Source organism: Myxine glutinosa, chromosome 6, assembly GCF_964187855.1.
Source record: "Myxine glutinosa chromosome 6, kmMyxGlut1.1, whole genome shotgun sequence".
Lineage (NCBI taxonomy): Eukaryota > Metazoa > Chordata > Myxini > Myxiniformes > Myxinidae > Myxine > Myxine glutinosa.
The window spans coordinates 47,526,592-47,551,758 of record NC_136266.1 but is presented as its reverse complement, the minus strand read 5'-3'; the positions used below and the strand labels follow the sequence as shown (position 1 = coordinate 47,551,758).

The following is a 25,167-nucleotide window of genomic DNA, read 5'->3' as shown; positions in this document are numbered from 1 at the left end:
TCGGAGGAGTGGCGCGAGGAGGTGAGGCACTGTAAGGAGCGCATGGAGAAGGAGGTGAGAAAGGGGACTGTAAAATTGCAAGGTGGTATAGAGGAGTTGACGCTGGGAGTAGAACAACTGACAGTGGGACAAAAGGAGTTGGGGAACAGGTAAAGAAGAACACAGCGGTAATAGAGGGGTTAAAATCGACACAGAAGGAGATGAAAAAGGACGTAGGGGTAATTAAAAAAGAGTGTCAGACAGTACATGAGGACTTGACGAGGAAAATGAACAAGGTGGTAGAGGTGATGGAGGTTAAAGAGCGGGAGGTGCGGGAGCACATAGAAAAAAATGAAGTGGAGTTAGAGGAAGAACTTTGAAGGGCGCACGAGGAGATGAAGGAGGTGAAGCAGAAATTAGAAGAAGTGGAAGAAGGGGTGAGCGAAATTAAGAAGCGACGGAGAGAGATAAGAAAGAGATAAAGGAGGAGGTAAAGAATTGGTCCAAAGTCTGTGTTCGGATCGTGATGATGTGCTCATTAACCGGATGAGGGATTCGCAGGTGATGGAGGAGAAGCGAAGAGAAAGAGGACCCGGTGTAAGTGGTGACCAATATGGTCGTGCGTATGATGCGCCAGGTGATTTAATAAGCTTGGGGGTCGAGATAGACCCGGATGTTCGTGAGAGGCCAAGAGTGAGGTGTATGGCTGGTCCGGAGGGTATGGAACGAGAGGTGCGAGGTGTGGGTGAGCAAGGTTGTGGTGGTATGGAATGGGTAGCGGGTTGCGGAGGTGTGACCCATGCATCGACACCAACAGGGTAGTTGTTGGAGGGACCGGGGAGGCACGAGAGCCCCTTGGGGGTAATGTACTGTGGGGGCCCGGCCGGTTCGGCCCCGCGCTGACCCCGCAAGGGGCGACGCACGGGGTCCGGCAGGCGGGCAACGACTCGCATACGAGGTGGTGCCACAAGGTCCCACTCGCGCCGTATGACGGTGGGTAAGGGTCATCCCTGCCACCCTTCCCATGGTGGGGCAAATGCGCTATAGTTTATGGGGTGTATGGCAGTGAAAACTAGCCCGGGTGGGTTAGGTTATATTGATAGGGCCCTAGAAGATGACATTAGGTAACGTTAAGTTTAGTTAGTGACTGATACCTGTAGTGGGGACGCAGGTAGATTAGGGTGGATGATAATGACGAGGGAGCGCAATAGTTTAAAGGGACGACTGGGAAGCGCAAGTTTTAGAGGGGAGTAGTTAGATGAGATGATGCCGTGTGGTTGAGAATTGAACAGGTGTGATTGCACAGGTGTGCAACTGGACAGGTGTGTGGAGCAGTGGATGAGTAGTGAGTGTGGTGGATCAGCGCGAATGCGCTTGGGGAGAGAAGGGTGCAGGTGGCATCAGGTGTGAGAGCACAGGTGTGCAAGTACAGGTGTGTGGAATATATGGAGCAGAGAATGAGTGGTGTGGAGAGAGTTGGAGTAAGTGGTACGGGGTGGTGTGCATGGTGCGAAGGTGTGGATGGGGGAAGAGTGGACCCCTTTCACGAGTACCCGGGGCGGGTAGTGTAAGTGTTAGGTAGAGGGTATAGGTAAATTGTGGTTGGATATTGGCATTTGTGGTGCGGTTGCAGAATGGTATTGTGGATGGGTGCATTAGTGTTGTGGAAATGGCTGGGCGTGTAGCCTGTTAGTGTGGTGTAGTTGGTTGGGCACCTCCACCACTGTGAGGATGTCGGCCAGGTGAGGCCGCAGGTGGGCTCTGGGAGCCGTTAGTGTCAGTGGGGCCCGAGGATCCGGAGGACGGACCCGGGTAGCCCAGTGCCAGAGAGGGCACTGAGTGGGGAGAGCGCCAGAGGGCCTTCCCCAGGTAGTTAGGTTAGGGTAAGGAGCAGGTAAGCTCGGAGGCAACTGCAGTGGTGGAGGTGTGCAGGTGGGTAGACCTGCGGGGAGAGCGACACATCGCGGCCCAGAAATTGTGCGAGGGCACCGGGAGATGAATCGGGGGAGTGAGACCCCAAATTGAAAAGCACCACAGTTTGGTCAATGGGAATTGGTTTTTAGAACCCATAGTGTAAGAGAGGGCCAATGGTTTGGCAGGAGAAAGACCCCGGGTAATGTAAAGTTGTTAAAGTCATTTAGGAAATAGTTAGGATTGATGAACCTATCGCACCATACGCAGCCACTTACCTGAGGTGGTGATGATGACTCCACACCTGTGTTTCTTTGTTCTGTGTGCAGGAAAGGAGAATTGCTGTTTGGATTTGTGAGACGCATCACGACGTGGATGAGACATTGGGGTGATTCCATCTCTCCCTCCCTAGGAGGGACTGATGATGAATTGGTGATGGCAAATTATGATGTCGAGTTGGAAATGGCAAATTTGATTGGTTAGGAGGGAGAGAAGACGAATTTGGTTTATGGGAGGAACGGGGAAGACAGTAGGGACGTTTGTTGATTTGTAAAGTAGATGTTTATGGGTAGTGTTGTGTTTTGTGGATACAGTAAGGGGTAAGGGAGGGGCAATGTAGGTTACCTGGTTGGGGGGGGGGGGCGTACGGTAGGAACGTACCTGTCTCACCTGGTTCCCATGTGCCCCTAGTGTGCAGTACCTAATGTTGCGTGCACTTTTGCGCCCTTACCACCTTACTCACTTGTCTGCTTCTTTTGTCTCCCACCTCCGAGGATCTGGCTTTGGGGCAGAGAGAGAGGAGAGAGAGGTGCTGGCTCCGCAGTTGTGGGCCTGCACTTTCGCTGCTTGCTGCCGGGATCGATACACCATATGGACCGCAATTTTGGTGGCCACCCACAATGGACCGCAGTTCTTTTGCGGCCAAGCACCACCCGTGGATGGACCTATGGGTCAACGTGGCACCTATGCCATACAGGTGAACCACTAATAGTTGGCCCCCTGACGGCCCCAATTCAGAAATGGACGCGGTTGGCGCCTTTCTTTATTTTTAAAGAAGCAAGAAGGCCAAGTGCACCACATGAAGGCAAGACCAGCGGCAGAACATCGGCCGGCTGCGACACCACCGGTGATTGTTGAACATTTTATTGGTGCACCGGATGGTGCTGACTGTGTTATGGGGTGGTGCTTTTGGTGCTTGGATGGGGTGCTCTGCACATTATTAAAGGCCGTAAGGCCACAGAGCACTCGTGGGTTAGTGTATCGATGCTGGCATGCGTGCTCTCTCTATGCATAGCATCTGCATGTGTTCCTCCAAAAACAGGTCCTGGATCGTAGTGTAAATATCAGCGTAGTCTTGTGTAAATAATGCTCCCTACCAGCTGTATGTTTAGTTTGAGAATTCTTTCCGCGATTCGGTTATCCTGTGGGTGTGTTTCTGTGAGGAGAAGGGTGCAACGTCGCAGGGGGACATATTTACTCATTTGTGAACATCTGTAAAACTGTCGCACTCAGGGTAGAGTTAATAGTAGAGGGAACTACATCTGATTGCCACACTAAAGTAGGTAAAAATTTATCGGGTCGGGACGCCCCGAGGGTAGAGAAGGGTGCAATGTTGCGGATATGGGATTTGGCCTCCATCCATATCCGCTTGTAAATATTCCCCTATTTCCCCAATACTCCCCAACTATCCCCAATCCCCCATTCCCTAGTCCCATTGTCTGTAAACAACACTCTGTAGAACCGACCTTCCCCTTTTTCCCCCATTAAATGTCGTGCCCAGGTTCACCGCATCTCACGTAGACAACTATAGGACATCTTGCTAGTTATTCTTAGTCTATGTCAGTTAAGGACTCGTTTCCATTAATTCTGACTCTTCGTTGCACCAGAATGTGATTGTATGGCACCAGTAGTGAGTTTAGGACCTCCCCATACCTCCTCCCATCTTCCTCATGAAACTACAACAACAACAACAACAACTACAACAACAGCGCGCGGGGAGTGTGCGTCCTCACTCCGGCTTGGTTAGCCGCCATTGCCCATGTGCTCCGACGGGGTTACCACACAGGGGCTGACTGTCAGCTCCTCGTCAAGGGCGGAGCCCGGTAACCCCCCCGCACCCAATAAGAAGCGGCGGGCCGATTCCATCTGGGGCGGAGCTAACGAGCCGAGGGCGAGGGCGTAGCCGAGGGCGTATATGTATATATGTATATATATGTATATTTATATATATATATATATTGTTACGGATCGCGGTTTAGATGTTATGATGGGCCGAGCGGATGGTCCCCCGCGACCTAACAGTTCCCCCGATTCTTCCCCAACTCACCCGATTCCACTCGAACGTTGGCCAAATCGCGCTATGCTAAATCAATGATGGAAAGGACACAACGACTGGGATAGATGAAACGACGCAAGGGGTACAGTTCTCAAGACCTCCGGAGGAGGATATAATTAGTGGTGGAGAAAAGGGGTAGATTACAAGGTAGAGTGAGGTAAAAGACACAGAAGAGATAGGCACTTAGATACAATCTTATCTATCCCAGACAGACCACAGACAAACGGAACAAGGCTGACTTACACAGGGATTGATGGCAGGGAAGGACAGGCAGTCGATAGCACATGGTGCACCTTGGCTCAGGGACCGGATCAAGCACGGTCCAGTCCAGAGATGCGGGGAGGTGTCACAGCGCTCCGAAGGGACGTCTCTCTTGCTTCAAGCTCAGCGCGCATCTGACGTCACCTCCCTCTTCCTGCGCATGCTCAGCGGGGAGTGACACGCCCTCGGCTGGTTGGCTCCGCCCCAGATGGGACCGGTCCGCCGCTTCTATTGGGTGCGGGGGTTACCGGGCTCCGCCCTTGACGAGGAGCTGACAAGGAGCCCCTATTTGGTAACCCCGTCGAGCACATGTTCGATGGCGGCTCGTTGGAAAGGCCTGGTGCCCTCCCAACACCCCCTACCAACCAAGCCGGAGTGAGGACGCGCACTCCCCGCGCCCGCCGCTGCTGTTGTTGTTGGTGTTGTTGTTGCTGAACCGTGAGGAAGAGCTGCGGGGAGGTATTGGGAGGTCCTAAACTTCCTAACGGTGCCATACAATCACATTCTGGTGCAACGAAGGGTCAGAATTAATGGAAACGAATCCTTAACTGACATAGACTAAGAATAACTAGCAAGATGTCCTATAGTTGTCTTACATGAGATGCGGTGAACCTGGGTGCGACATTTAATGGGGGAAATAGGGGGAGGTCGGGTCTACAGAGTGTTGTTTACAGAAAATGGGACTAGGGAATGGGGGATTGGGGATAGTTGGGAAGTATTGAGGAAATAGGGGAATATTTACAAGCGGATATGGATGGATGCAAATCCCATATCCGCAACAATATATATATATATATATATATATATATATATATATATATATATATATATATATATATATATATATAGATATATTGTTGGCTCCCACTCCCACGTTGCGGGCAACGTATGATGTGCTTCTGTCACCAATAAACTTGAAATTGTGGGGGTTGTTGCTGGAGGAGAGTTGTTCTTTGTGTGGAGGTTTGGGAACGGTGCACCATGCAATGAGTGCATGCTCAGTAGCATTGGCAGCAGGAAGATGCAAGTGGCAGCATGATCAGGTGCTTGCGGTGGTGGTGCAGATGGTGCAACAAGAGGTGCTGAGATCAAGAGAGAAAAGAGTGGAGAAGGAGACCGATGGGGGAGAGGTGTTGTTTGTCAGAGGGCCAAGTGGAAAGAAGAAGAGGAGGAGGAGGAGGTGGAAGGCAAGATGGCTGTTAGATGCTTGAGATTGGCAGGTGGTGGCAGACCTAAAGCCACAATTGGTATTCCCAGAGGAGATCTGTGTGCCAAGGTTGCTGCCTGACATTGTCATCTGGACAGGTGCAACAAGACAGGTCATCTTTGGGGAATTGTCTGTACATTGGGAAGAGAACATGGAGGAGGTGCATGAGAGGAAGAGAGGAAAGTACAATGAGCTGGAGGCAGAGTGTCAGGAGAAGGTTTGGCGAGTTTCTTGTCGGCCATTTGTGGTGGGGTGTAGAGGGTATATTGGCAATTCCTTTTCTGCATTTCTTGCTCGGCTTGGTGTGTGGGACAGAAAGAAGGAGGATGTGTGACAAAGTTGCCCAGGTTGCCTTGAAAGGCTCACTTTGGATATGGAGGAGGTTTATGGAGGCACGTCGAACGGTGTAGGTTGAGGTTGTGGGTGGTGGTTCATTTCAGTCTAAAGGGGTAGTGACTGAGCATGGAAGAGAAATGGAGGTGTGTGTGTGTGTGTGTGTGTGTGTGTGTGTGTGTGTGTGTGTGTGTGTGTGTGTGTGTGTGTGTGTGTGGTGTTTGTTTGTGTGTGTTTGTGTGTGTTGCAGGAGTGGGTGTGGTTTTGCATGAATGTGTTTTTGTTTGAATGGTGCATGTTGTAAGGGTAGGTGGTCTTTTTTTTGTTTGTTTTTTTCTGGTGCATGAGAGTGGATTAGGGGATGTGGATTCTGGGAGTGGAGGCGGTTTTGTTGTTGTAGTCTGTGTTCTCAGTGGATGGGGGTGGGGGTATGTACGCATGTGGGTGTAGCTGCTGCATGTGGAGGCGTATGTACCCCTGCTGGCCCACCTTAGCTGACCGTATCGATGTTGAAGGCCCGAAACGGGATGATGATGAGGACCTTGACTGAGGACCGGGTCAGTGAGGCACACTTGTGAACAGGTGTGTTTTGAAATTATACATACTAGCAACGGTACCTGCCCTGCGGGCGGGACTTCAATTGGCAAGCCCAAATGAAAAGGGAAAATATCAGAAATTGAAGGCTTTTAAAAAATATTTTAAACGATTCATATAAACATCCGTTGAATCATATCACATGTAAATCATCAAAATCTAACCAGTACATGGCGCCCATTTTGAAAAAAGATTGAATTCTGCAAAACGGAAGCGACCGCTACACGTCTTTCTCAGTCGCACGTTTATTTGTGAAGAATGCGCGCCGAATCTGTAACACAGAAGCTCTCCTCCCATGAGAACTGCAATGTCATTGTTGACTGGCCCTCCCCTTCCCCCCTCCCCCTCCCCTTCCCCTTCTCCTCCCATCCCCCTCCCCTCCCCCTGCCTTTCCCCTCTACCCCTTCCCCCTTACCCTTCCACCCTCTCCCTCCCCTTCCCCTTCCCCCCTCCCCCTCCCCCCCTGTCCCCCTCCCCCCCCTCTCCTCCCCTCCCCCCTCCCCTCCCCCGCCCAGCAATGCCGGGTACTTCTGCTCGTATATATATATACATTTCCATAATCGTGCCTGACAAAACTGTAGTATTCTGAGACTTTAGTCAGACACGGATCCAAGTCTTGTGCGAATCCTTATTTAGGTGGTATCACCCACAGACCTGGGATAGAAAGACTCAGACTTGGATTCATACTCTACATTGTTAATTTTCAACTTAGCTTAACATGTGTCAAAATGGGCAATTCAGAGAATAAGTTTTTTGTTGATTGTAATTGGGTAGAGACTTCAAGTTTAGAATACTAAGCTTACCTGGTCACTGACATTAGAAAGAGCCTATCTTTCAATAACTAGTTCATTGACGATTTATGCTGCAGTGGATTGCGTGTTTGTAGATCTGCCACTGGGATGTGGCGGCTCGCAATGTGCTGCTGGCGGGACAACAGGAAATGCCCAAGCTTGCAGGCTTTGGATTGGCTGCAGAACGTGAGGTTAATAATCATCCAGGTGATAAGGTAATTGCATTTATCCTAATAATAACTGCATTTATTATTATTATTATATTTACTTGACTAGCAGGTGCAGTTTCTGAAATACAAACTATTACTTCCATTGTGCTCGTGTGGCGATGGAGTCGGGGTGGTGTGGGGAAAGAAGCTGTGGAGGGGAAGATGTGGGAACTCTTGCTATGTGAGATTTATTTAGAAACATAAAAAAACACAGAGGAACGACCGGAATGATCAATGGATTTATCTTTATTTCCTTATTTCTGTTGCCATATTGAATGGATCAATAACCATCTGTTCTTAAATATTCTTGCTATGAATTTGCGTAATATTACAATTGACCCTAGATGGGGCTAGTGGCAAAGTTTTCACAAAATAATGTATCATCATGAAGCCCAGCCACGCCTAACTAGAAGCAGTTTTGACCCTCATATTTATCTCTTCTTGTAGTTCTAAATCATATGTAATGGCAGTGGAAATATCCCCACACAAGAATGTATCCACCAGAAGCTTGTACTACTTTGCGCCCGAACCTTATTTCAGGAGAGATTAATGTCAGCAGTCACTTTCAACCCACTTTATGTGAATTGTAACTGTGCTGATAGAAAAAAAAAACATGAAAACGTGGTAGCCTCACTTTCATGTGTAAAAAGCAAGAATATGGCTCATTACAAACATTCCTAATTTTAAAAAATCGAGTAAATGGTTAAATGTTGCTGTGGTTTATGAAAGGCCTTTGTTGGTGTTTTGTTAGTTTGTTTGAAGTAATGGTTGCACTTGATGCTTGTGAAGGAAAGAACTCTGTGTCCTCAGGTACGGATCCCTGTGCGCTGGTATCCTCCAGAGTATTTGGTGGCAGAGAGCTTTGGAGAGCCTGGAGAGATTTGGAGCTTTGGTGTCCTACTGTGGGAGATGATTAATTTGGGTGAGTAAATTTGGTGAAGTGCTGCAGACGTTTCTTTAGAAGTTAAGTGCAATCAAGCTCCTGGAACTGCAGGTTGAAGAGAGTGCATAGACCGTCACAAACATCTTGAGCATCCCTGTGTCATCCGTTTAACATCTGCAGCAGCATTTCACTGCCACAAATAATACCAATGACGGATTATGAAGTTGGTGACCACACAACATTGAGGAAGACGCATCCATTGCTTCCATCTGAAAGAATGCTTCAAATATGCGAGTGAGACAGCTCGTAATATCATCGGAGATCATTCAATGCTGACACAGGGAGATGACGACTGGCATACAAGAATCTCTGACATGAATAGCAGCCCAGAGACCAATACTGACAGCTTGCCACCATTGTGTCAGACTCCGTTGCTCCCAGCTTCATGTCGACTGGAATCTTCTTAATCAATGAGAGCTAGTTTTGACTCGATGCTTCGGATGGTAAAGTGAGAGTTGCCCGATTACCAAAACAATGGCTTCTATAACTTGTGTGGGATGAATGATACTGCAGTTAACATTGGGAGGTTTTGTGTCTTTCAACAATTGCAAATAAGGAGAAAGTTGATTTCTAACTTTATATAAATACATATATTATTACCCTGTGCTCGCAACGCGAAAAGCAGGGTTTGGCAATTGGTTGCGTACGTGTGGCGTACTTGTGGCGTATGTGTGGCGTACGTACGTGCGTGCGTGTCTGCATTAAAAAAAAAATCATTTTCATGGCAACCATTGGTCCGATTGACACAAAATTTTACCATCGGAGTGCCTTCTCCTGTATAATTTTTTATTTATAATTATGACATCATAGGTCACATGATATGGACGCCATTTTGGAAAAACGTTACACCTCTATCTCCGAAACCGCTCAATGGAAAAAATTGAGACAAGGCCCATTGTCAAGTACTCAGCATGGGGAATAAGATGTCAATTATGATGTCATCGGTGCCCTCATGATGACGTCATGTTTTGACAAGTACACTGCTTGATCTGATCAGTTTGAAATTTCTTGAGCGTGATCTACACAACAATTATATTAGAGTATATACATTTATGATGTCACGTGGTCTGGCAACTATATTGGATCAAAGAAAAAAAAACCTTCAACAACAGTTGTTGACTGTGTTGGCTCACACCACGTTGACTACAAAGGGTAAGTATTCTATGAATACCATCTAGTTTTATTTGGGTCTATGAGTTTTCTGGTAGTGTGTCTCTGCTAAAGTAGTGTGTGCATATTTGTGTGTGTTCCCAGGTCAGATTCCGTATCCTGACTTGGTTTCGACCCAATCTGTATCAGCTTTCATCAAAGCAGGGAAGACGATGAACAGACCATCCCATTGCAGCACTGAGCTGTGTGTATCTGAACTTGCAGTTTGCTTCCAACAATGATAATCTTTTGTTAAACTATAATGCAATATACAAAATCTATAAGAGAACACAATCACTTAAAAATTTTACACTGTTCATCTGCAATACTGGGTTTCTGTTAAGTGGACTCTTTCCTGTACATGTCCAACATTCCCTCACTGAAAGAAGATTATAGCATGTCAACTTCCTTTCTGCCAAGGTTGAGAAATTCTCAGCCTCTCTCGACTCAAAAACGGATAATCTGCCTTGTCTACTCCCTCTCTGCTCTTTTCAAGTCATTTTCTGAGTGCACTTGCCTGCATCATAGAATATCACCAACATTGCCCCTACTCATACTATAAAAAATTAAATGTTGAAGGCTCCAGTCATGGAGTATATAGTCTTCATCGAGGCCAGGCCTTAAATGAAAGAACTGCATAGATAGAGAAGTGAAGAAAGAGAGAATAGTCTGTGTTTTTGAGGAAGTAAAAAATCTGCTTTTTGAAAAGGGGAAGATCATACGTGTTTGGAAAGACATGAGAAGGTAAAGAGTTGCAGAGTTTGGCAGGGAAGGGGAAGAAGCAAACATCATAATGGCCCACGCTTGAGTTGCCAATGGTCACACAATAATCATGCGATGTAGTGGCTCTTGGAGTATTCCATGGTCTCATTAATGGCAGAGGTACACAAGCAGCAAGTTATTGAGAGCAGAAACCGAAGTAATATCTGTAGAAAAGAGAAAGAGAGCCGACTTTGCGGCATAATTCAAGTGGGTCGAGTTTTGAGGTCAGATTGGGAGAGTTGATAAGTCGGATTACTTTAGATTCAATTCTGTCCTGTAAGTATGTGGAGCTAGAACCTCCCCAGATGTGAGAGCAGTACTCTATACTAGGACGATTCAATCCGTTATAGAGTTGAAGCAACTCACAGTCTTCAAGAAGAATCTTCGACATCTGAACAGGACTCCTACTTTCTTTGAGGCAGACTCATCTGTTTCTGTGATGTGTGGATTCGAGGATAAATTTGATGTTTGGGTAATACCTAGTAGGTTTATTGTATCACATGGTGTAATTGTGGAGCTTTCAAAGGAGATTGGAGAGTTGAGAGGAGTTTTAGAGAGAGAGAGAGAGATGGGAAGAAATTGAGTTTTAGAAACATTAAACTTAACCTGGTTACATTTTCCCCACTGGGAAATCTTGTCCAAATCTGAATTTAAAGAGGTGGCTGTGATGAAAGATGTAGATCGAGTGAGAGAAGATGAGGCAGATGGGAAGACCATGGAGAAATGGAGAAATGTAATGTCATCAGCGCACGAGTGCATTTGGTTATTTGTAGAAGAGAGGAGGTCACTGATAAAAAGTAGGAAGAGTGTTGGAGACGGGACAGAATCCTGAGGGACACCGTTGTTGATGTGGAAGGTGGAAGATGTTGAACCATCAACAATTACAGAGATAGAGTGGTCCGAGAGAGAGAAGAGTGAAGGAGGAAAGCCAAAAGAGGGAAGCTTGGATATCAGACCCTGATGCCAAACTTTGTCAAAGGATTTTGAGATATCGTGGCCTACAACAAAGGATTCTCAAAAGTCTCTCAGAGAAGAGGCCCAAACATTCATAATATAAGAAAGGATATCACCAGTAGATGTTGCCTTGCGAAAGCCATATTGTTGGTCAGATAAAGGAATGTGAGATTCAAGATGCTTGAGGAAATGGGAATTGAGAAGACATTCAAATAGTTTGGAAATCGTAGAAGTCAGAGCAATAGAATGGAGGTTAAAGGGTTTGCAAGATCACCCTTTTAAAAAATAGGCTGTACTGAGGTGGGTTTCCAGGAAAGAGAAAAAGTTTGGGTTTTTAAACAAAAATGAAACAAACGATTAAGCATGAGAGCAGGTTCTGAGGCACACTCCTTCAAGTCACGAGGAGGAATGCCATCTTGTCAGTATGTCTTGTGTCCCGAGAGAGGAGTACTTTTTTGACTGCATGAAAAGAGATTATTGGATTTCTGTGATTATTAGCCTGGTGTTGGCTTAGCGGTTAGGGTGCCGGCTTGGGATCCTAGGATCCTGGGTTCCAAATCCCAGGCGATCGCTGAATTAACACCAGGGGGGTTGACTCAGCCTGTCATCCTTCCGAGGTCGGCAAATTTAGTACCAGCTTGCTGGGATGAATGATCACGGTGAGTACCCCGGTTTAGAATAGGTACACCGTATCCCTGCGCATCGTAAGAGGCGACCAAGGGTTGGCGTCAGGAAGGGCATCTGGCCATAAAAACATTGCCTCAAACAGGGAACCATGATTGTCATGGGGCCCGCAAGGCTAACCCCCGCTCTAGCGGGGAAAATGGCCTTAAGACGATCATTCATTCATTTTCATTCATATTCATTCATTCATTGTGCCCAATAGTTGCCCGAAACTGCCTTAATGTCGATTCAACCCCTCCATCACCTTGCTCTCCCATGAACCTTGATCTTGTATCGAGATTGAAAAATAACTTAAACTGATTGTGCTTTGATGTTTCTCTTTCTGCAATTCTGTTTTTTTGTTTTTTATTCCATAAACTTAACAACTCAAATGGTTGAGTGAGAGGTTTGATGAAGATGCTGTATTATTATTTAATAGTGGGGTCACCTGTGGGAATCCCACAGGCATGGACGTGTGTGACATTTGGACATATTGAGTTAGATGCTGCACCTGCACATTCTGTTTCACAAAATGGTTACTGGCAATTTATCAGATGCACAAATGATGTAATCTACACAATTTATTTACTTCTGAAAACATGTGAATGCATGTGCGTGGACAAGGGAAATATAGTTTGAAATGTGTTGTTACATCTCATGTAAAATGTGACTTTAAGAGCTCAAATCCTCTCCCTCCCACATCACGCACACGGGGGAGAGTGGGTCACACATACACACATACACACATACACACATACAACACACACACACACACACACACACACACACACACACACACACACACACACACACACACACACACACACACACGTGTACACCGACACACATGCATACACATATACACACACATACACACACACACACACACACACACACATACACATACACATGCACACGTACATACACATGTACACCGACACACATGCATACACACACACACACACACACACACACACACACACATATATATGCACATATATACACATATACATCCACACACACACACACACACACATGTACACCCGCACACACATACACACACACACACACGCATATACACCTATACACACACACACACACATGTGTACACACACATACATACATACAAACATACATACACACCCACACACATATACACATACATACACATATATACATACACATACACACACGTACACACACATGTACACCGACACACATGCACACACATACACATACACACATCTACACATGCGCACACACATATGTGCACTACTCACAATAAGTTAGGGAGATTGTGGGAGTGAGTTTTTTTTTTTTTATAGGGGTTAGGGCTATGGTATTGAAATCAAGAATGCTGTGTTTTTTCACACATTAATAACCATAGAATTAGGACCAACAACTTTTTTCAACATAATTAATACACAAAATCAACCACACCGAAGAACCTGCCAATATCCCTAACTTATTATGAGTAGTGTATATACACATATACACACACACACATGTACACCCACACACATCCCACATGTCCCACATGTATATATCCCACATCCCACATGTATATACATGTTTAAAGTGTACGTGCACATAATTAATAAAATAAAAACGAAGAAATATCTCTCGGTAATTTCCGGAAACTCTGTGAAATTCGATGACATTCGCTCGGTGAAAAATTTCCTTTGGACAGTGTATCATCGCTCCGAACGAAATATCTGTCAGCAATTTCCCGTCTGTTAATTTTTTTATTTTACATATGTGAATTACACGTCCATGCACGCGTGAAATGGAGTTTGTTTTTGCACACGTGAACCTTTACTTCCGGACAATAATGTTGAATGAAATAAGAACGAAGCTTGAGGTTCATTGTTGACATCATTGTTGACGTCGACGTCGGCATCATTGTTGACGTTTTTGTGACGACTGTCATCAAACGGAAAAGTGATATATCTTAATGGAAAAGAAAAAGCAAATTTTTAATATATGTCGACATTTTGCCGTCTGTGTCATGTTGGGCGGTGTATGATGCAACATGCCGCGATTTTTTATATATATCGGCATTTTCCCGTGTGTGCATTTATTTTTTCAATTATTGCTGAAACCGAGTCTAAAACCATCGATAAAAATTAAATCGGATGGTGAATCCGAGATAAAATCGCGAGGGTGACTCAATGAATGGGCTTTATGTTACAGGCCTTCGAAAATGCATTTCATTCTATAAACGGAAACTTTCATTGGATTTTCTTCCCGTTTTTTTTCAACCGAGTCTAAAACTATGTTAGCGACTGTGAAAAATGAAATAAGATATCGAATTTGAGTTGAAATAAAACTGTGAGAGAGAGCAAGACACCGCGGGCCTAACAAAAGGGCCTCAAAGCTATGCGAGTTAATAAAATGGTGGATATATGTTTATGAAGCCTCTCCCAGGATGGGTGGAGCTACTCTAAACGGAGTAAGCCACACCCCCGGACAGACAGACAGAATCGCCTACGGCTATTATAATATAGATTACACATTTTCATCTGTATCATGTAAGCAAATTGAAATGAATGAAGTGTTGAATCCTCACATGAAAACAGTCCCCAAACCTTTGAGCTGTCTAGTTTGCATTTGATTTTTGAACCGACTATAAACTGGAGGATTGCTGCATCAAAAAGTGCTCTGATGGACACTCAGCTCTGTGTCCTGTCTGCTAGCATTAGTTGCTGGACATTATAAAAACTCCCACTGTCTTTTAATGAAAAGTATGTAAGTTATCGCCTGCATCATGCCTGAATAAATGATAAACTAGAAAGCATCTGAAAATGCAAATCCCGTCTGCGTCCGTTTGTATTCAGACGTCTACTTCTTCCGTATGCTGAAAATAACGAAAACGGTTTGAAAAAAATACAAAATGAAAATTTATGATTTTATGCAGCCTCGACCTTTGACCTTTTGATCTAAAAAAAACAATCGGCTTGTAGCTTTTTATTGGTGAACCAATTCATTGACGCAATATGCAAATTCTTAAAATTTCAGGTCAATCGGGTTAAAATTGGTGATTTTTATACAACCTTGATTTGTCCTTTTGATCTAAAAACACAATCGGCTTGTAGCTTTTGATTGGTGAAACAATTCTGTGACCCAATATGCAAATTCTTTAAATTTCAGGTCAATCGGAAGAAAATGGACGATTTTATGTGATGCTGAACTTTGATAAAATTATTAATTTGCCTTCTTCATAGTCTCATAATAAAGCTTTGTTGAAAATTTGATGACAAAACTCAAATGGTAAATTTAAATTTCAGGTCAATTGGATGGAAATTGATGATTGTATGTGAGGCTGACCGTTGACCTTTTGACAAAATTATTAATCTGCCTTCTCTGCATTATCATAATGGAGCTTTGGTGAAAATTTGATGACAATAACTCAAATGATAAACTTACGGCCTGGACAGACACCCACAGACTCGCACACAGACTCGCACGCAGACTCGCATACAGACTCGCACACAGACTCGCACGCAGACTCACATACAGACAAACACGCAGACAAACACGCAGACAGCCACACAGAAGTGATTGCAAAACCCCATCTCCTGCTGTGCAGGGGACGGGCTAATTATTGGTCTAATCAACAGGGGGCACTGCATCAGTGGCACAACCATGCTCCCAGCAGTCATGCAAACATGCAGCCACATGATTCGCACAGATTAATGAATTCCACAAAAAAAGACATCGTCATAAATTGCGTTATTCATTCTTTTCTCCATATCTTTCAGCTTTTCCGTGATCGAGGCGTGCTGGAATCAAAATCCATCCGAGAGGCCCAGCTTTGAGGATCTCAAAGAGATGATCCATGGCTTGCTCATATCTGGGAAGGTTTGTTCCCTCAACCACGTTGTTGTTGTTGTTGTTGTTATAAAATGCTCATCATGAGGCCGTCATTGAGACAAAGAATGTGTTATCAATGCAGTGGAATTAAGCACATTCATTGTCGTGTTCTAAAGAATCGAAAACCGACTTTGGTTTCAAATCTCATCCATTGCTGAATAATAAATACTAGGGCATGCCCGTACTATATCTATATCTAAAATTATATCCCCCCCCTCTATTTACATGAAATGGTTTGGTCCAAAGCGAACGGCTTGCGAGTACGGTGACAATCCCCCCCCTCTATTTACATGAAATGGTTTGGTCCAAAGCGAACAGCTTGCGAGTACGGTGACAATCCCCCCCCCTCTATTTACATGAAATGGTTTGGTCCAAAGCGAGCGGCTTGCGGAGTTTGGTAAAGAAATCGCCATAGCGTGCACAAAAGCGCAGGAAAGCGAAAGAATCGCAAATTAGTTTTAATTAGTTTTAAAACATAGTTTAACGGCAACATAGTTTGCCAACGTGAAATAAATGAATACGCTCTCAAATGTGCCGTCCGAGGCAGAGTCTGTTCGGCACGTTCGGCACACGTGATAGCTCGCTGCTCTCTGATTGGTTGAATCGTTTTTTGGACATAGCTCGGTAACTACTTCTCCGATTAATATGAAACCTTGAAAAGGCACATCCTCGGGTCCCCAGCAATATACCTGGCAAGTTTAAAGTATATCGGACCCGTGGTTGTCGAGAAACAGCGGTCACAGACATACAGACATACATACAGAGATTACTGGAATTATAGATAGATGTGGAGTTAGGTGTGGCAGACGACTCTAACATTTCCCTAACAGCATTTGCTCTGCTGCCATTAATCTGCTACATAAGAGAGATGTTGGTCTGCGTGTCTGTCTGTCGCCATTTTTCTCAGAGATGGCTGAACGGATCTTCGTCAAACTTTCAGAGGTTCATCAGTGAGTGCCTGGGAGTGTTTTAGGCCAAAAAAAAATAAAAGAAAAAGTATGAAAAAAAAAAAAAGATCGTTTTTTGGGATTTCGCTCGATATCGCTCGATAGTGCCTAAGCCTTTTAAAATTAATAACAGTTATATACAAGTACACATTCGCAAAAATAAATACAAAACAATCGCCAGACATTTGAACACAAATAAATCGAACAATTCCAAAAGTGTACGAAGTTGGTAGTAACGCTTCTTCTTCTTCTTCCTGATCAGCATCACACTTAACTCAGAAATGTGATGAACGCCGCATTCACCAGCATATATTCAACGAAAAGGTGATGAACCCCGTTCCTCTCCTGCCTCCCTCCCCCCTAACCCCCTTTCCCACCTCTCCCTCCTGCCCCCCCCCCATCACCCCTCCCCCCCTATCCCCCAAAGCCCACCCCCTCCTCACCCTTACCCCTTCCCCCCTGCCCGGCAACGCCGGGTACTTCTGCTAGTGCTTCATAAATGCAATTCAATGATAACTTGCCTCCAACCAACCACGATAATGAGCGAACCCACAATAATATCGGAATAATTGGGGCCATTAGAGAGCCAATAAATAAATGATTAAATAATAATAATAATCAATAAATAAACAATTGGGCCAACATTTGTGGGTAGTAGTTGTTGTTGATGTTGTAGTAGTGCTGTAGTAGTAGTTGTTTGTGATTGTAAAATAATACATGACCAAATGATAAGTATCATAGAAATCAACTTGATACAGATTAGGTTACATGATTAGGATCGGTTAGGGAAAAATACACCAGTGGTCTTAGGTTCATGAAGGAACCAGTACATAAATTTCTTGCAGGACAATGACACAAATGCACTTTTCCATTGATTACAAGGACATTAATAATACATGTTCCCTTTCAAAGAACTTCCATGCAGGAGGAAGCCATTAGGCCCATCAAAGCCTGTGCTGGTGTGGCCAATCTGTACTTGTTTTTTGTATTCTCTTCTTTTTAAATGTTGAGCACCAAGGAAGGAAGCAGCATATACCATATTCAAAATCTTTGGTATGCCTCGGCCAGGGTTTGAAACACTGACCTCCGAGGCTCAGAGTAGATGCTCTGACCACCATTAGGACACCAGACGATGGATAAAATAACAGAATATATGTGATTTGAACCTGTGATCATGTGAGCTAAGTGCTCAGATTGGAACATGAAAACAGGCCAGCTTCAGCATGTGAGTCTTTCGTTTTTCTTTCTTTCTCAGAGCCAAATGGAGATGAAACTCTTCAAAGAAGAATGTGGGCCATGGAATGAACCCGATTACCAATTGTATCCTGTTGCAGGCCATAATCTCCATGCCATTGCAGCCACTCCATCAGCCCCCGACATTTGCAGTAGTGTTGTTGTGTCTACCCCCCTTCGCACACCCACATTTTGTCGTCCACCTTTGCCTCCTCCATATTAGACACCCAACTGTCCTTCCTTGTATTCTCACTCTATTTCGCCACTGTTTCCTGTATAAAGTCAAGTCACTCACTACCTGGGAATTTTCCTGATTATATGTAGCTCCTTCAAAGTTTTCAAGTTAGTTCGGGTGTACAAATCATAAGCTGCTCTTTTCTACGTCCAAAGAATGAAAAAGGAATTTCCTTGTAGTCCATCATCTCCAACCTATCCTCCTGAAGAACGTGCATGGATGTTGCCTCACCTTACCTTGCCAGCTGCATCCTTGCACCTCTTTTCACCCCTCAGCCCAAATTGGGCTAAGGGGTATTGTTGTCCGGGCGTCCGTCAACTTTTGGTTTCCGTCAATTTCGAGCAGAACGGCTTGTCCGATTAAATCCATTTTTACACTGTGTGTTGGGGTTGAGTAGAGGAAGGTTCCTTTCAAAAATGGGCGCGCTGTGATTTTCAATATGGCCGCCACGGCAGCCATCTTGAAATTGGTTTCCATCAATTTCAAGCAGAACGGCTTGTCCGATTAAATCCATTTTTTCAGTGTGTTTTGGGGTTAAGTAGAGGAAGGTTCCTTTCGAAAATGGGCGTGCTGCGATTTTCAATATGGCCGCCACGGCAGCCATCTTGAAATTGCTTTCCACCATGCATGTGCTGAGGGGTTACGCCCGCCTTGCGGTGCTATTTATTAATTATGCAAGGTAAGGTTTATCCACAAAGATAATGCATTTTCTTATGGTGACAATAAAGGTCTAAGCCTTCTGGCATTGTAGCAGGCAATATCCCATAAAAATAAAAATAACAAGCGTTACGCCTCGGTCCCCCGTCGGTGAAGTGATGCGAGTTGACAAAGTGGAAGACGCAGAAAACATGCTATGATATGATATTTCGCTCACAAGGTTCAGACATACATGGAGGCGGCCATCTTGGATTTTGACGTGGCGACCCAATTTTCAATAGCGTTCTTCCTTGTGCCTAGATACACCCACACACCAGATTAGAAGTTGGTACTTCACTTATTTTTCAAGATATTTCACTCACAAGGTTCAGACATATATATGGTGGCGGCCATCTTGGATTTTGACATGGCGACCCAATTTACAATAGCGTTCTTCCTTATGCCGAGATACACCCACACACCAAATTAGAAGTTGGTACTTCGCTTATTTTTCAAGATATTCATCTCACAAGGTTCAGACATACATGGCGGCGGCCATCTTGGATTTTGACGTGGCGACCCAATTTTAAACAGCCTTTTTGCTTGTGCCGAGATACACCCACACATCAGATTATAAGTTGGTACTTAGCTTATTTTTCAAGATATTCCGCTCACAAGGTTCAGACATACATAGCGGTGGCCATCTTGGATTTTGACGTGGCACAAGTTCCTAACTTTAAAAAGTGCTCAGACCCATTCATGGGCTTGTACAATGTACATCGATCAATGTGGGGAAAAGATATTCGTATGTGGAGAAAATATCGTTGTTTACTTTGGGGTGATAGTGTACTTTGACATGAATTACAAGTATGTTAGTCAACCATAAATACACCATAATGCAGTCTATGGGATTTAAACAAGGGAATTTTTGCATCTCTTGGTAAATGCTCAGATGTGCTGACCACACAGACCAAATAACACATTTTTAAACAGGAAATTGATCTTTTTTTCTTCTTTTTAAAAATGAAAACATTCCATTTACTATTTACATGAACAGTATGTTGTGAAGATATCAGAGATACATCCGACTCCTTGTCATTAATAGGATACCAGTATAAAAGTTCGACAAAAATGATGGGTTGGAGTTATTTTATTCGAAATATTCAAGGAGATTGGAAGATATGATGTTTTGCCGCAAGAAAAAGCGTTTTTTTTGTTTTTTGTTTTTTTCCACCCAGTTAGGGTTAGTGTGCTGTGCTGTGCTGTGGTGTTGTGGTGTTGGCTTAGCGGTTAGTGTGCCGGCTGGGAATCCTAGGATACTGGGTTCGAATCCCGGTTGATCGCTGAATTAATGCCAGGGAGGTTGACTCAGCCTGTCATCCTTCCGAGGTCGGCAAATTGAGTACCAGTTCACTGTTAATTCCCTGTGTGTCGCAAAAGTCGACCAACAGGGTTGGCGGCAGGAAGGGCATCCGGCCATAAAACATTGCTTCAAAAAAGGATCACGGTGCCCGAAAAAGGCCAACCCCTGCTCTGCGGGGAAAAATGGCCTCTAAAGGTGGTTCTTATGTGTATATACACCCACACACCAGATTAGAAGTTAGTAGTTCGTTTATTTTTCAAGATATTTCGCTCACAATGTTCAGACGTATATATGGTGGCAGCCATCTTGGATTTTGACGTGGCGACCCAATTTTTAACAGCGTTCTTCCTTATGCATAGATACACCCACACACCAGATTAGAAGTTGGTACATCGCATATTTTTCAAAATATTCCGCTCACAAGTTTCAGACATACATGGCGGCGGCCATCTTGGATTTTGACGTGGCGACCCAATTTTCAATAGCGTTCTTCCTTATGCCTAGATACACCCACACACCAGATTAGAAGTTGGTACTTCGCTTATTTTTTCAAGATATTCCGCTCACAAGGTTGACATTAATGGCGTCAGACATACATGGTGGTGGCCATCTTGGATTTTGACGTGGGTTGCACCCACACACCAAATTAGAATTCGGTCCTTCGCTTAGGCACGCACACATGCACGCACGGACGGACGGACAGACACACGGATGGAGGGGAAAACCATAGTCCCCCTTTCGCTCTGTGGTGCGGTGGATAATATAAATTCCTGCTCTCTTCACCTTTGAAGTTTCATCCTATTTCACCACACTTTTGTAGTTGAACTGACTTTATTTAATTTTATTATTTGTCTTGGATTTCAAGATGGCCGCCAACCTTAGTGAGACTTGGCATTGCTATCATCTCTTTTGTGAATGTGTGTTGGTACTTCTATGGTTGTGTCTTGGACATATGTTTTCTTCTTCTTCTTTTCCTCTTTTTATTTTATTACCCCTGCCACCAAAGGTGGTGGGGGGTTATGTTTTAATCCCTGTCTGTCTGTTTGTCTGTGAACAGGATATCTCAAAGTTGTGGATGAGTTAGTTAGGTGACAACAAGCCAATTCAATTTGGTTCATGTCCGGATCCAGATCTGGTCTATCAGTGGAATACAAAACGTAAACTATTCAGTCTGGCGGAGGTATATGCTCTCTACCGAGTGCAATTCTAGTTCTACTTGTTTTGCTTTAACTTTATCTAACTTTCCTGTAGCCCCTTCCCTCGAGTGGCTTCCTGCCGTGTTTGGGGCAATTTGCATAAATAAATAAAAATTAAATCCCTGAACCCGCATAATCCGTTAGTTGATGTTGCAACCACTTTTATATTAAAGTCGACAAATGCAGATTTTAAATATTTTTTCTCAATGCAAAAATCCATTTCACGTGGATTGATATGATATTCATTCATTTACTATACTTCACCAAATGTCTGTCTGTCTGTCTGTTCGAAGGTTCCGTAAAAACTGCTGAACCCATCGCAAAGATATTTTGGGTGGATAATCCTGGGATCCCCAGGAGTAAAATAGGCTATTTAGTTTTCCCAATTTCAGCTTTAGTCTTCAGCATTCTCAGGTTTGGACTCCCGCATAACATTCACGTTCACATAACGTTCATTGTGACGTCTTCTTATGTCGAGCAACGGTACCCGCCCTATGGGCGGGGCTTCAATTGGGAGGCCCAAATGAAAAGGCTAATATCAGAAATTGAAGCCTTTTTTTTGTTTGCGAACAGTTACGTTTTTCATGGAAGTCCTTCACGATCTTGCTGTCCATGTCTGACGTGCGACTGAAGGTGCTCCAGGAATGTGGAATTTATTTGTTTCATGCTTTAGCATTCACCGTATCTGCATTGTCCGTTTGCTTCTGGCCTCCCACCCGTGCGTAGCACGGGTATTTCTCTAGTTAGGATAATTTGATGTGTGACGACATGACGTTTATTGATGTTTATTAATAAGCACAATCATTTTTCCCATCCCTCACTTGAATATTGATACCATATATATGAAATAAAGTATATCAAAGCAAAAGAGATGATCCAGGCAAATGGACAATATATTTCTTGCCAGTGATCGATCTGACGTGTCTACATCAAAGAGCTGTGCGTAACCTGGCTGGCAAATATGGTTTCACACGCAAATATGTTTGTGTGTGTGTGTGTGTGTGTGTGTGTGTGTGTGTGTGTGTGTGTGCGTGCGTGCGTGTGTGTGTGTGTTTTGATACAACTTTGTCTTTTCTCGGAACAACCATTCAAAGAAAGATGTAGGGATGGTTTCACTTGATAAATTTATAGTGATCATCGCTACATCGTTTTGCATTTAAAAAAATGTTATTACTTGTTTCTTTTTTTCTTTTTTAAAGAAATATATATAAATATACAAATATATATATATATATATAGTTGAACCCCCCTGCCCCCCAGCCTTCTGCCTCGGCAACTTCAAACTCACTCAATCACCTTCTCTGAAATAAACAGCTGAACACTATATAAATGATTTTTGAACTAGGACTCGGGGAGAAATACATGCTGGTGATTCATAGTCCTGTATTTGTTCATTGTTTCTGAGTATCTGTGTTTTTCTGCTTTAATTTAAAAATCATACCATGCTTTCTCCCTCTTCTAAGAGTCATAAATGCTTCACATTAGACCACGATAAATGGAGGAAGAATTAATGCATAATTCTTCCACAAGGCCAATGACATTCGGAGATAAAAGTGTATTTTACATTAATTATGTGGATATTATTACACGACATGACCAAAAGTATACGGACACCCCTTCTAATTAGTGGATTCGGCTGTTTCAGCCACACCCATTGCTGACAGGTATATATAATCAAGCACACAGCCATGCAATCTCCATAGACAAACATTGTCAGTAGAATGGGTTGTGCTGAAGAGCTCAGTGACTTTCAACTTGGCACTGTCATAGGATGCCACCTTTTCAACCAGTCAGTTTGTCAAATTTCTGCCCTGCAGGAGCTGCCCTGGTTAACTGTAAATGCTGTTATTGTGAAGAGGAAATGTCTAGAAGCAACAGCAGCTCAGCCGCAAAGTGGTAGGCCACACAAGCTCACAGAACGGGACCGCCAAGTACTGAAGAACGTAGCACATAAAAATCGTCTGTCCTCGGTTGCAACACTCACTACCGAGTTCCAAACTGCTTCTTGAAGCAACGTCAGCACAACAACTGTTCATCGGGAGCTTCATGAAATGGGTTTCCATGGCCGAGCAAGCAGCACACAAGTCTAAGATCACCATGCGCAATGCCAAGCATCGGCTGGAGTGGAGTAAAGCCCGCCGCCATTGGACTATGGAACAGTGGAAACGCGTTCTCTGGAGTGATGAATCACGTTTCACCATCTGGCAGTCCAACAGACTAACCTGGGTTTGGCGGATCCAGGAGAACCCTACCTGCCCGAATGCATTGTGCCAACTTTATCAAAAACTCCCTTCCTCACTCTCCCTGCACTGCCATCTCACCACAACACCCCTAGGAGTACCTCTGGCTATGGCTTCCCCTCCGCTCCCACCGTTTGTTCATATGTGTTCTGCACTGTCCACCAAACAGTGATGACTCCATTTACATCTCGCTGTCTGACAACATGGACCAACTTCTATCCACTCATCCCAACTCTCTCTTCCTCATATGTGGCGACTTCAACTGTCATCAGCCAGCTGGCTGGGTGTGGATACCTCTCACCAGCCATGGCACCTCAGCAAAGGACTGCTGCGACTCATTGGGACTGACACAATCTGTCAATTACCTGACCCGGATCTCAGTCAACGGTACATCATCTCTTCTCGACTTGGTTATGACTAACTTCCCTGCAAATGTCTGCTGCTCTTCTTCTGCTCCAATCGGTTCATCTGATCATGTGCTTGTTAAAGTGGACATCTCTCTGACCATTCTCAGAGAGCCTCCTCAGCGTCAATGAGTCTGGCATTTCACTCAGGCCGACTGGCACTGGCTGCAAGCAGCCATCGATCATCTGGACTGGTCTCCCATCTCTACTGCCTCTGACATCAACTCTTTCTGGGAATTCTTCCAAAGTAAATTGCTCTCTCTCATGCACAGATTTATCCCATCTCATCTTCAGGTGTCATACCGTTCCTCCCATCCATGGTACATGGAATCTTGTGGTGAGGTAATTGCTCTGAAACAACTTGCCTTCGCCTCCTGGAAGGCAAATCCAATGGAAGGAAATCTCATTTCCTTTCACAAAGCCCGAAACAAGTGTGCGTCCACCCTCAGGAGAGTGATTTGGAACTAATTAATTTAGCCTTGAATGATAGACAGACTCAAAAATTGATGTCCAAACTTGTTCAGAAGACAATCGACTGATTTTTAATGAAACGTGGAGGACTTCGCTTATGTTACAAGGTCGATATACGTCAAAGGAATTCAGAAAACCACTTGGCAAGAATCTAAGTCCAAAAAGAACACACACACACACACACACACACACACACACACACACACACACACACACACACACACACACACACACACAACAATTCCTAAGCAAAATCCCCAAGCATTTGTGCAGCACAGCCTTTTTTATACTTGTGAAGAAAAAAGAGAATGGGGCTGGGCTGGGAGGAGGAGAGAGAGAGGAAGGGGGAGGAGTGAAGATTGGGAAATGGGAAAACTGATAAGTTCCAAGAAACTTTTGCAAATTAACAATGAAGGTAACAGTATTCGTGGTTTCTTGGCGCCGCTTCTTGGATCCATCCACGGTAAGGGTAGGTCCT

General features: G+C 44.4%; 2 protein-coding genes across 3 annotated transcripts in view; one reads left to right on the top strand and one right to left on the bottom strand.

Annotated features, from left to right (window-relative positions):
* The window catches only part of LOC137429370 (fibroblast growth factor receptor 3), a 65,140-nt gene extending 44,990 nt beyond the window's left edge, over positions 1–20,150 (top strand). For both annotated transcript variants that reach the window (XM_078779817.1, XM_068119322.2), the window contains exons 13-17: positions 7,507–7,626; positions 8,431–8,542; positions 9,818–9,917; positions 15,853–15,952; positions 18,167–20,150. In XM_078779817.1, the coding sequence (XP_078635943.1) occupies positions 7,507–7,626; positions 8,431–8,542; positions 9,818–9,917; positions 15,853–15,952; positions 18,167–18,367 (633 nt within the window). In that variant the 3' untranslated portion in view covers positions 18,368–20,150. The remainder of the gene's footprint in view (positions 1–7,506; positions 7,627–8,430; positions 8,543–9,817; positions 9,918–15,852; positions 15,953–18,166) is intronic.
* LOC144892601 (uncharacterized) overlaps positions 1–25,167 on the bottom strand; it is a 1,198,808-nt gene that overhangs the window by 1,139,049 nt on the left and 34,592 nt on the right. The gene's annotated exons all lie outside the window — the stretch shown is intronic.